Source organism: Dioscorea cayenensis, chromosome 19, assembly GCF_009730915.1.
Source record: "Dioscorea cayenensis subsp. rotundata cultivar TDr96_F1 chromosome 19, TDr96_F1_v2_PseudoChromosome.rev07_lg8_w22 25.fasta, whole genome shotgun sequence".
NCBI classification, from domain to species: domain Eukaryota; kingdom Viridiplantae; phylum Streptophyta; class Magnoliopsida; order Dioscoreales; family Dioscoreaceae; genus Dioscorea; species Dioscorea cayenensis.
This window is the reverse complement of record NC_052489.1, coordinates 5,095,673-5,107,434: the sequence shown is the minus strand read 5'-3', so window position 1 is coordinate 5,107,434 and position 11,762 is coordinate 5,095,673. Positions and strand designations below refer to the sequence as shown.

The following is an 11,762-nucleotide window of genomic DNA, read 5'->3' as shown; positions in this document are numbered from 1 at the left end:
TCATTGGGGCATACAATAGAGTCAAGTGAACGTGCGGAAATGCCACTCCAAAATCTACCAGATTCATATGATCAACTCGTCATCAACTTAACAAATAATGTCTCCACAGACATTCTAGTATTCAACAACATTACAATTGTTGTTCTGGAGGGAAAAAGTCGACGCAAGAACAAGGAAGACCGGTCAGCAAGTTCGCAATAATTGAAGGGCTTAATGGTGACAAGAGGAAGGTCAATGGAATGTGGTCCAAGTGGGAGCTACAATCATTGTACATCAAAGTCAAGCAGTAAGAAGAATTTCAAGTGCTACCACTGTGGCAAGAAAGGTCACTTGAAGAAAAATTACTGGAATCCAAATAAAAAAGATTCCAACAATCAAGGAAATGTTGGAAGCATCTCAGATGATGGAATTGCCATGGTATGTGAAGTAACAACAAACACAGGGAAAAGGTTTGCTGATATTTAGCTTCTACACTCAGCGGCAATCTTTCATATGACTTCCAGAAAAGAGTGGTTCTATCACTTTGAACCTATCTCTGGAGGTTCTTTACACAACTGCAACAATCAAGCTTTAAAGATCGTTGGTATTGGCACCATCAAACTAAATATGTATGACTGAACAAATCAGACTAGTCAAGAAGTCCAACATGTGGAGGGACTGACTAAGAACTTGTTGCCTATTGGACACGTTGATAATCTTGGTTACAAAATCGAAGTCCAGAACAAAATAGCTGTATGTATGAAGGAAGATAAAATAGCTGCAAATTTATACATACTGAAGGGAGAAACTTTGCAAGTAGGAGAAGCTTCAGTTACCACAAGTAGTCCAAGTAAAAGATGCACAATGACATGTCACATGAATCTTAGACAAATGTTAGAATAAGGAATGAAGATTCTTGCAGAAGGATATCTACTTCAAGGTCTCACAAAGGTAACACTACCATTTTGTGAACATTGTATTGTGAGCAAACAACACCGACTGAAGTTCGACACATCTAATCTACAGATAAAGAAATTCTAGAATTGCTTCACTATGATGTGTGGCAAGCACCAGTTACATCCCTTGGGGGGGAGGTAAATTACTTTGTATCATTTTATTGATGACTATTCCAGGAGATGTTGGGTATACCCTATCAAGAGGAAGGCTGATATGTTTCAAGTCTTCAAATTTTACAAAGCGCAGGTGGAACTTGAATATGGGGAAAAGATCAAGTGCTTGAGAATAGATAATGGAGGAGAATACATTGGCAAATAATTTGGTGAATTGTGCAAGCAGGAAGGCATCAAAAGACAATTCACTACAGTATACATTCCTTAACAAAATGGAGTTGCAAAGCGGATGAACAGGACTCTATTGGAAAGAACAAGAGCTATGATGGGAGCTGCAAGCTTAGACAAGAAGTTCTGGGCAGAAGCAATCATCATCGCCTGTTATGTGGTGAATCGGGCTCCATCAACTGCAATTGAGTTGAAGACACCAATGGAGATGTGGACTGGTAAGCCAGTTGACTATATTCAAACCTTCTTATATTTGGAAGTCATGTGTATGTAATATATAATATCCAAGAAACTACAAAGCTATATCCAAAATCCATAAAATGTATGTTCTTAGGATATGCTGATGATGTTAACGGGTACCACCTGTGGAATCTCACTACCCACAAGGTTGTAATCGGCAGAGATGTTGTCTTCATAGAAGACAAAGAACAAGAACAAGTGGATGGTGAAAGCACTTCAAAAGAAAGCACAGAGACTATAATAGTACAAGTAGAAAAAGAATTTGAAGCTACACTAGAGCACGAGGTAAAAGAACCAGCTGAATCTCAAGATCCAGAAGTTCGGCGATCAACTCGTACAAGAAAAACACCAAGTTGGCATTCTTACTAGATTATAGAGGGTAAGATTGCATATTGTCTTCTAACTGAGGATGGAGAACCATAAACTCTTCAAGAAGCACTAAACAATTCAAATGCATCTCAGTGGATGGTAGCAATGCAAGAAGAAATTGAAGCACTTCATAAAAATAGAACATGGAAACTAGTGTCACTACCACAAGGGCGAAAGCCTATTGGTAACAAATGAGTTTATAAGATCAAGCGCAATAGTGATGATCAAGTAGATCGTTATTATGCTAGATTGGTGGTGAAAGGATATGCTCAGAAGGAAGGAATTGATTTCAATGAAATATTTAAACCTATTGTTCGACTCACAACAGTCTGAGTTATCATGACAATGTGTGCTACATTCGACTTTCAGCTTGAGCAGTTAGATGTCAAAACTGCATTTCTTCATGGAGATCTAGAAGAAAAAATCTATATGCTCTAACCAGAAGAATTTGAAGAAAAAGGTAAAGAGAACTTGGTTTGCAGGTTAAACAAATCTCTGTACGGTCTAAAGGAGGCGCCAAGATGTTGGTACAAGAGATTTGATTCCTTTATCATGAGCCTTAGAAACAACAGATTCAATACAGACTCTTGTACATATGTCAAGAGGTTTAAAGAAAAAGATTTTGTCTTCTTGTTGCTGTATGTTGACGACATGTTGGTAGCAGGCCCCAACAAAGATCGTATCAAGGAGTTGAAGGCATAATTGGCTAAGGAATTTGAAATGAAAGACTTGGGACCGGCAAACAAGGTATTAGGGATACAAATTCACTGAGACAGAAATAATAGGAAGATTTGGCTCTCTCAGAGGACTCATCTGAAAAAGATCTTGCGACACTTCAACATGGAAGACTGTAAGCCAATTTCTACCCCACTTCCTGTTAATTTCAAATTATCTTCAAGTATGTGTCCTAGCAGTGAAGAAGAGAGGATGGAGATGTCTCGATTACTGTATGCATCAGCAGTGGGAATAGCAAGTCGGTACATGGCGAATCCTGGTCGAGAGGATTGGAGTGTTGTTAAGAGGATTCTTAGATATGTAGAGGGAAGCTCAGATGTTGCATTATGTTATCGGGGATCAGGCTTTATTGTCAGTGGATATGTTGATGTTGATTATGCAGGTGATCTTGATAAAAGCAAATCCACTACTGGATATGTGTTCACATTAACAGAAGGAGCTATGAGCTGGGTTTCAAAACTGCAGTCAGTCGTGGCTACTTCAAAGATAGAAGAAGAGTATTTGGCAACTACGTAAAGTTAACAAAGAAGCAGTGTGGTTGAAGATGGTGTTAGAAGAACTGGGGTACAAACAAAAGAACATTAATCTATATTGTGATAACCAGAGTACATTGCATCTTGCAAGGAATTCATCATTTCATTCAAAGACAAAACATATTAGAGTTCAGTACTACTTTGTTCGAGAGAAAGTGGAAGAAAGAATAGTAGATATGTAGAAAATTCATACAAAGAACAACTTAGCAGATTTTCTGACAAAAGCAATCAACACCGACAAATTTATATGTTTTCAATCCTCATGTGGCCAAGCAAAGACATAAGCAACATCGAATGGCAAGGTAGAGAAAATAGAGTAAAGATCTTATTAGTTTTCCAATCAAATCTTCAAGTGGGAGAAATGTTAAAATATTCTGCAGCTGCCCATATGAAGATTTATTTTTCAACAATGGTTGCACCTACCTTTGGTTGGTGGGGATGAGTTAATCTAGATCTTAAACTCCTCAATCTCTCCCTCTTTCTCCTATAAATAGAAATGCAAAATGCATCTCTCAGTGTACCAATACAACTGAAGAAGAGTGAAGGTGAGAGAGAGTGGGAGAAAATAGTGAAAAAAATAAATTTAGAGGGTTTGTATTGCTTCTATTACATATTAGAGGAGAGAATAAGTTGTTATTCTTCTTGTTAATAAAAAGCTTATAACTTCTATTCTTCACTATAATAAAATTCTTCTACCTTGCCTTTGGTTTTTACCCTAATTTATTTTGGAAGTTTTTCATATAATATCTTTGTATCATTTAATTTTCAGCATTATTTCTATTTATGTTGCTATAATACTATTATATTCGGCCATACTATTTTATAACAATTTTGAGTTACAATGCAACAACATGGATTGGTGCTTGGCTATTACATAATTCAGATCCTATATAAATAAAAAATATATATATTTTTTACTCAAATATATAAATTATTGTTTTATTTTCATAAATATAAATAAATTTATAAACCCTCAATTATTAAGTTGTGAAAAAACGTCAAACTTTCAATTCTGTGTCTGGTAGGAAAAACAGATCAATCAATCTCTCAATTCTCTGTCCGGGGGAAAAAAGATAAAACAATTTCTTGTTACAAAGATGTTTTAAATATCTCGGATTCTCTAGTTTTTTTAAAATAAAAAATTTAGTTCATTGGATGTTAGGGGGCGTTCATTTCACTGTAAGTGAGGGGAAGTCAGGAAGTGAGGGAAGTATCACTTCCCTGAAGTGGGGGAAAGTGATATCACTTCCAGGACTTCTGTGTTCATTTGTTAGAAAGTGAGAATAGAATCGAAGGAACTTAGGTGTTGGATGAAGTTCTATGAGTTCAAAAAAAACTTTAGAAGTGAAAATAAGTTAGTTTTTATATATTGACTCACTTCCCCCAACTTCAGTAAAAAAAATACTGAAGTGGGCTTAGTTCAAAATCCACTTCAGTCGGAAGTGGGGGAAGTGTCACTTCCCCCACTTCAGCACAAATGAACACCAGAAGTGGAGGAAGTCAGACCACTTCCCCTCACTTCCCCCACTTTCTCTGAAATGAACACCCCCTTAGTAGGTGAGAGCATCGGCTAGTTCAGTTACCGAATTATCAGTTAATTGAACCAAAATATATTCAAAAATAAAAACCGAACCGAACCAAATAAAAGTAAAAAATCAAAATTAACCAAACCGAAATTTTTTGATTCGGTTTGGTTATTAGCCGAAACCAAAATTATATAAAAAAAAAAAATTTTTAAATGATTTCTAGAGTAATTAATTTAACTATTAATTCATAATTTTTTTAATATGTCATTCTATCATTTTAAGTATATTATAACTTTTTAAGTAATGGGCTTATAAATTAATCATACACAACTTATACAAAAGCCTTGCCTACATATAATTTTTGTTTTATTTATATAACATAATTCGGTTAGATTTCAGTTAAACCGAATTTTTTTTAAAAAAAAAAACTGAACCGAAACCAAATACCAAATTATCAATAGAATTGTTACCAAACTAAACCAGAAAAAATTTGATAACCAAACCAAACTGTCTATTCGGCTTGATTAGGGTTTGGTATTCTGTGTTTCCAAATAATGCTCACCCCTAGATGTGCACTAACAATTTAAAAAATAAAAATAAAAAAAATTGGAATATGCACAACCTGTTAATAATTGCACTAGCACATGATCATCATTACTTCACCAACTCATTTCAATGTCCCATTTCCAAAATCTATAGTGGTTTTTTCTTTTAAAATAAATTTTAAATTATGCATATAATCTCAAAATTATATTTTTGTTTCTCATGTTCATCTCTCCAGGACCGATCAAATGCTAAAAAAGAAAGTTAATTAAATAAATAACAGAATGAACTGCTAAATAACCATTTTGTGTATATTAATCCTATGGAATAAGTTTCACAAATAATAATCAGAGGACGAAGAAAAGGAGGCAAAACAAATACTTTCATATAGCACGTGTGTGTGTGTATACGAAAAGTTAATTATGGTAAATGCATTCTATATCATACAATAAACCAATACAATTTGTGTATACATATAGTATTAATTTTAAATATTTTCAGTTAACATACGCAGTGAGTAAAATGATATACAAAAAAAATAAAAAAATAAAAATAAAAATAAAAAATCACAGGCATACAAGTGTAAAACCCTCATTATTTACTACCAAAATTGTTTGATAAGCTCAATGAGAATACTAACGAGTGCCAAAAACATTGAAGTGATTCTATCAAAAACCACAGAACAATTTAGATTTTCTCAAAAAGTTTTATCATCAGGTTTTTTTTTTTTCAAGAGCTAAATATCAGAAGATTCAGAACTAACAATAGAAGTTTCTATAATGTCGATGCAAAAACCGACCGATTTCCCTGAAGACATTGCTTCTGCTAGCTTTGATCTAGCCCGTTCATGACGACGCAGAATTAAAATGGTGTTCAAGACTGCCCATCTTACCTGAGAATCAGCTTTCTTCTGGGTGAATCCCAGGCTCTTCAGTAAGTTATCCAACTGTTTCATATGCTGAGGGATCAATGGCTGCTCAAGTAAAGTAAGAAAGAAATCACAAGTTTGTTTCTGGGATATTTCAATTCAAACCTTATCAATGTCAGCAAGTCCTCCCTCGGCGTAACCAAAGAGAAGATACTCAGTTGCCACACCAGCAAGTGCTATGCAGGAGAACCTGTTCAGCATCTGCCAACCATTGTTTTGATTTAATTTAGGAGCAAGACCATGGCAAGCCAATGCAACAACAATTTCTGTAAAATAATAAAAAGTATTGCGGAAGAAGGGGTTGTTTTCTCACCTTTGCAGAGACTTTTCCCTTAGCAACCTGCATCATGCAAAAAGACAGTTATTAATCTTTGTATTCCGTGGGGCATTTTCTTTGCATATGAAGTCTACATAAATTTCCAGTTGAATGCACAGAATGCTCACAAGCATGAATGAGGTTTGAGAAAAGAAAACATCTCAATGATTATTTCACAGCATGAGCATCTCTAAGTCTAAGAAGTAGATTTTGGATTTTAGAGCAGACAAAATAATTAGAATAAAATAAAATTAACAATAAACTCTTACTTCTTCAAGAAATTCAAAATCCACAAATGAGGTCCCTGCTTGTACATTAAGGGACCCTTCCTTTCTTAGGGCTTCTAAACTCGATAGTGTGAATCCTCTCGGAAGAACTCCAAGCAAGTAGGCAATTAAAAAGTGACCAGCCTCATGCTGCACAAAGGTACCTATCCTCAGAAACTCAGTTCCTGAAAGGGATCATAACATCATGGCATAGATGCATGAACAAAACACTTGGATTATACACAGGACTTCAGTCTCAACAAAGCAAAACAACAGCCCATGTAGGAAAAACTATCGTAACCCTTGGTAGGAGTATTATGGCCACTCAATCGAGGAAGTTCTTGAATTCCAGGAATTAAAGCAAGTGAGATAATTTATAGGAGATGCTACATAGTAAGATATATCCAAATATTTAAACTGAAAAAAGTGAAAGGCAGGAAAGAATAGGCAGCTTACCTGAATGACCCTATCATGATATTTTTCACTGGCAGTATGAGCAATTGTATCCAACAATAAATTACTCATTCCACCATTAAAAGATACCTGTGGAGTTGAACTTCATGAGAAATCATATCATGACACAGAAGTTTTCACCTCAAAAAGCAAGAAGAAAGTAGCAACAAAATATACTGAGAAATCAATTGGATTAGGATTAATAATCAAATAAAAACATAAGAATAGGATAACAATGAAGGATTATGCTTTACAGGGAACAATCAATACATGCCTAATAAATTGAATCTTAAATTCCATGCAGACAGCTTACAAAAATTGCATTTATAGAAACAAGAAAAGATAGGCACTTAATATCAACACACGACTAATGTATTCCAGTATACAAAAGCATGCCATATATGATGAGTTCACATTTTCAACCTGGGAAGAGTATCAGCAATAACTTCATATGTTAAAGATTAAGAGTTATGATAGTACTGCTAAGCCTGGACTTTTGAGACATCATCACCCCAACATAGAGTGAATTCTAAAACCGTTGTAAATTTCAATGACATTTAACCAGATGGTTTTGCAGCTCACATTATATTTTTTTGCTGGAACCAAACCTGAAATAGTTGTATCTGACTAAAACAAAGGAGTGCATTCCGTGTGTAAGTTACACATTATACAAACGACCTCTAAATAGGACACAGAAAATCAACACAAAAAAAGCAAAATCAAATAAATTCCCACCCAAACATATACCAAATGCCACAAAAAAAACCAAAAGTCTAAAACTAAGGAGTGCATTCCATGTGTAAGTTACACAACATACAGACGACCTCTGAATAGGAAACAAAATCATCACAAAAAAAAAGAAAAAAAAAAATCAAATCAAATCAAATAAATCCCCACCCAAACACATACCAAATGCCACAAAAAAAAACCAGATGTCTAAACTGAATTTAATAGCACATCCACAGGGTGAAAATAAAGATGAAATACCTATCTGATTAAAAGACAATTGTTTAAAACCCCATTTGTTTTATAAAATTTATGAGCATGTTTACATGACCTCTGAGGATCCTAATCACAGCAAATGAAAGAAAAGGTTAACATCATTGAAATTCAAGAAAAAACATAAATTAATATTTAGTAGCTTAGAAGAATTCACTTACCAAATCCAGGGACCATAGAAACAGCAATCCCAAAGAAAAGGACAATATTTGCAATTGGGAAAACCCAAACACAACCCATGCTGAAAGCCCTCCTAAACATGCTGTAACCTGAAGAGTTCTCTCAATTGCTCCCAGTGTGCCATCCACAGGTGATAACAGAGACAAAGTATCAATTCCATTTAATTTCAGTTCATCCAAATTATAGAGTCTTTGTGGTACCTAGGCCACAAATTTCTTTGTTAAAAAGAAACAGCTAAGAAATTGGCCAAATGATACAAACCTAAAACAAATGTTGACACATCCTGAACAAGAAAACACAAGAGAAGAGTATGCAGCATACAACACATACTGACTCCAAGAAAGATGACTAGAATGGGTGAATATGAGCTTGACAAAATGAAGATAACAGGGATCTTGCAGTGTACAGCTGCTTTTTTTTTTTTTGGTATGCAACAAGATCATTTGACCACACTGCAAGATTTAAAGAGGAGCAACAAAAACTAAAGGAAGCAATAAATCTTAGAAAAAGATCACGTGGAAGAATTACATCCAGGGAGTAAAACCTACATAATGCATATCCATTAGACCAACTTGAATTTAGGTCAAGTATAATTAATGAATATCATGGAGTCCAATATTGTTGGACAGATATGCATAAAATTAGTATGAATATATATCCTGTTGATTTTCTCATTAGAGCCCATCATGCCACAATTTCAGTTGGCAAACTTAAGGAGCATGTGAAAGTACCTCCAAATAATTACCAAATTAGTAAGATATCAACAAAAAGCATGTCAAGATAAGTGGTTGAAGTTCTTTATGCACAAACATTATGTATAATTCCAACATAAAGAGGACAATAAAGCAGTGTAAAATGCAAAGGGTTGACTTCAACAAGATCCAATCAGGCACAACTGGCAGGGAGGTGAATCCAAATTTGATTGAGAATTCTAGAACTCACAAGCCATTTAGAACAAATTAAACACTAGAAAATCCTATAATTTTAACCAAACACAAGACTCAAAATGTGACTGCAAGGCAACAATATCTCCTTCAACCCTGCTGCTACAGATTCCAAGCAACATTTAGAAGCTCCAACTCATAAACAACAAATAACCATTATAGCCCACAAAGCAGCCTGCTAAATTTAAATTGGGTTTAAAGAAATCAAATAAGAAAAAAAAGAGAGTTGTTTTTCTTTCATGCAAAAGAAAAAGGATAAAAATTACATTGGGTTTAGGACAGAACCATCAGAACTAACTCCATAAACAGCCTAATATTATGAAATCTGGTAGAAAAGAAATAATTAAGAAAATCTCTAATATCATTACAAGCAACTTACAAATACAGAAACATTTCATGTCATTAATCAACAAAATCCTAAAAATCAATGAGATAAACATGATGAGGAAGAAAATACAACCTGTCTTGCTGTTCCAAAGCACCTAAGGCCACCAGGCTTCCCCACCAAATTATTCACCAGGGCTAAAGCCTCTCTTTCATTCCCTCTCCTCAATTCCTCATCAACTCTTTCTAGGATTGGCAACCGCAAACTGCCTGTCTCTGAAACATTCACAGCTTTGACAATAGGCAAATTCCATTTTAGAGATGATGGGCAGCCACAATAATACAGAGCTAAGGCCATATCATTGGAAAGAAAATCACCCAAAAAATGTTTCTAAATGGCTCAAGTTGTTGCCAAGATAAAATAAAGCAGCAAATCTTGTGGTTCTTAATTTCCATGTAAAAAAGCAATCTCAACCAAACATTCACCGAGTAAAGACAAAAGTCTGGAAAGTGACATCACATTTTTTTTCTTCTTCTCATCAACAACCACAAAATACTAATTACAAAAACATACTGAAGACTGCACCTATACAAAAGCAAAATTACAACCAACAGCACAATTCAACATTACATTAGAAAATCTATGATGTCATTGGCATCAAACAAATAAGCCACCTATAAACAGCCAACAAAAGAACAATCAAAACATTTTGAAATCAAAATAATAATAACAATAAGGGGAAAGAAATTGCAAACGAAAGCTTCAAAAAGGCCACAAAAAAGATTCCTGAAGACCAGCGATCAATATCAAAGCCAGGACTTTTTTAGCAGCAACGCAAGAAAATGGCTAAAAAGAAACAAAGATGGCACCAAATCACTGAAGTTTTTTTTTTTCATACATTAAACATCATGTTCAATCCAAAACCAGAATCTCAACCAAACAAGATACTAATCCCCCGTGAAAGGTACCAATCCCTACTTATTCACTCTAAAACTCCTGTGATGCAGATCCAAGTTCCCCCTTTCCCTTGCCTGTCTTCTTGGGCAGAAGATTCTGATGAATATTCGGCAATACTCCACCATTCGCGATCGTCACCGCCCCCAATAGCTTACTCAACTCCTCATCATTCCTCACTGCAAGCTGTATATGCCTTGGAACGATCCTATTCTTCTTGTTATCCCTAGCTGCGTTCCCGGCCAACTCCAGAACCTAACCAAGGACGCCAAAAACCTCATCAGAAAAGACTACAAAACTATAAAAGCTAAAACAAAAACCAAACCAGGAAGAAATCGAGAAGATAGAAGACCTCGGCAGCAAGGTACTCAAGGACTGCAGAGAGGTATACAGGGGCACCGGCACCAACGCGCTCAGCATACTTCCCGGCCTTAAGGAAGCGCGCTATCCGACCAACAGGAAACTGGAGCCCAGCCTTCTGCGATCGGGAGACGGACTTCGAAGCCTTCGGCTTGCCACGCCCACCCTTGGTCGATGCCGCACCGGAGCTCATCTTCGCTTTCTGGAACAAGCCCCCGAACCCTAACCCTAGTTATCACAAAAGATCGGCGGGAACGAAGCAGTGCGGTTGCCTTTTCGAGAAAAATGTTCGACGAGGTATTTATATAGTGTTCTGGTTTTACGAGATGCTTCACGCTGATTCGTTGACAAATGGAGTCCCGGATTGCTGACGTGGAGTTCCTACACAGCAAGATGGACGTGTGAAAGTTACCATGGTGTCTCGGAATTAGCATTAAGCGATCGTCACTTAACGGCGTCTACCACGAATCTCAAGCGTCTAACACAAATCTCAAGGCACAATCCCACCGAGAACATAAAAGTTTCACTTGTTCCCACAAAAATGTTTTTAAATATAATATTATAGTCACAAACCTTCTTTTAACTTCACCATCATTTATCTTCCCTCCAGATATATTCATGGTCATAATGCCCCATTTTAAACTGTTCCAGCAAAATTTTAAACTGTTCCAGTGACTTTGCTGATATGGCCTCAACGATGCACATTAAATTTATTTTCCTATTATAAGTGGCAATCCAATTCACTAGATTTTTAAATTGTGCTTTATGTCAGCACCCTTTCTCCTCTTCACCAGCTCCAACTCTCATAACACCC

General features: G+C 35.7%; 2 protein-coding genes across 2 annotated transcripts; both read right to left on the bottom strand.

Annotated features, from left to right (window-relative positions):
* Positions 1-5,864: 5,864 nt before the first annotated feature.
* On the bottom strand, positions 5,865-10,048 carry LOC120283935. The gene is made up of 7 exons (XM_039290746.1): positions 9,770-10,048; positions 8,347-8,565; positions 7,190-7,276; positions 6,737-6,883; positions 6,465-6,491; positions 6,257-6,352; positions 5,865-6,169 (listed from the first exon to the last, which is right to left on the bottom strand). Exons 1-7 carry the CDS (start codon positions 9,989-9,991, stop codon positions 5,960-5,962), a joined length of 1,008 nt encoding a protein of 335 aa, XP_039146680.1. The 5' UTR covers positions 9,992-10,048; the 3' UTR covers positions 5,865-5,959.
* A 293-nt stretch (positions 10,049-10,341) lies between these two features.
* On the bottom strand, positions 10,342-11,239 carry LOC120283936 (histone H2AX). Its single transcript, XM_039290748.1, has 2 exons — positions 10,941-11,239; positions 10,342-10,843 (listed from the first exon to the last, which is right to left on the bottom strand). The coding sequence occupies exons 1-2, from the start codon at positions 11,139-11,141 to the stop codon at positions 10,622-10,624; spliced, it is 423 nt and encodes a 140-aa protein (XP_039146682.1). The 5' UTR covers positions 11,142-11,239; the 3' UTR covers positions 10,342-10,621.
* Between the last annotated feature and the right edge of the window lie 523 nt (positions 11,240-11,762).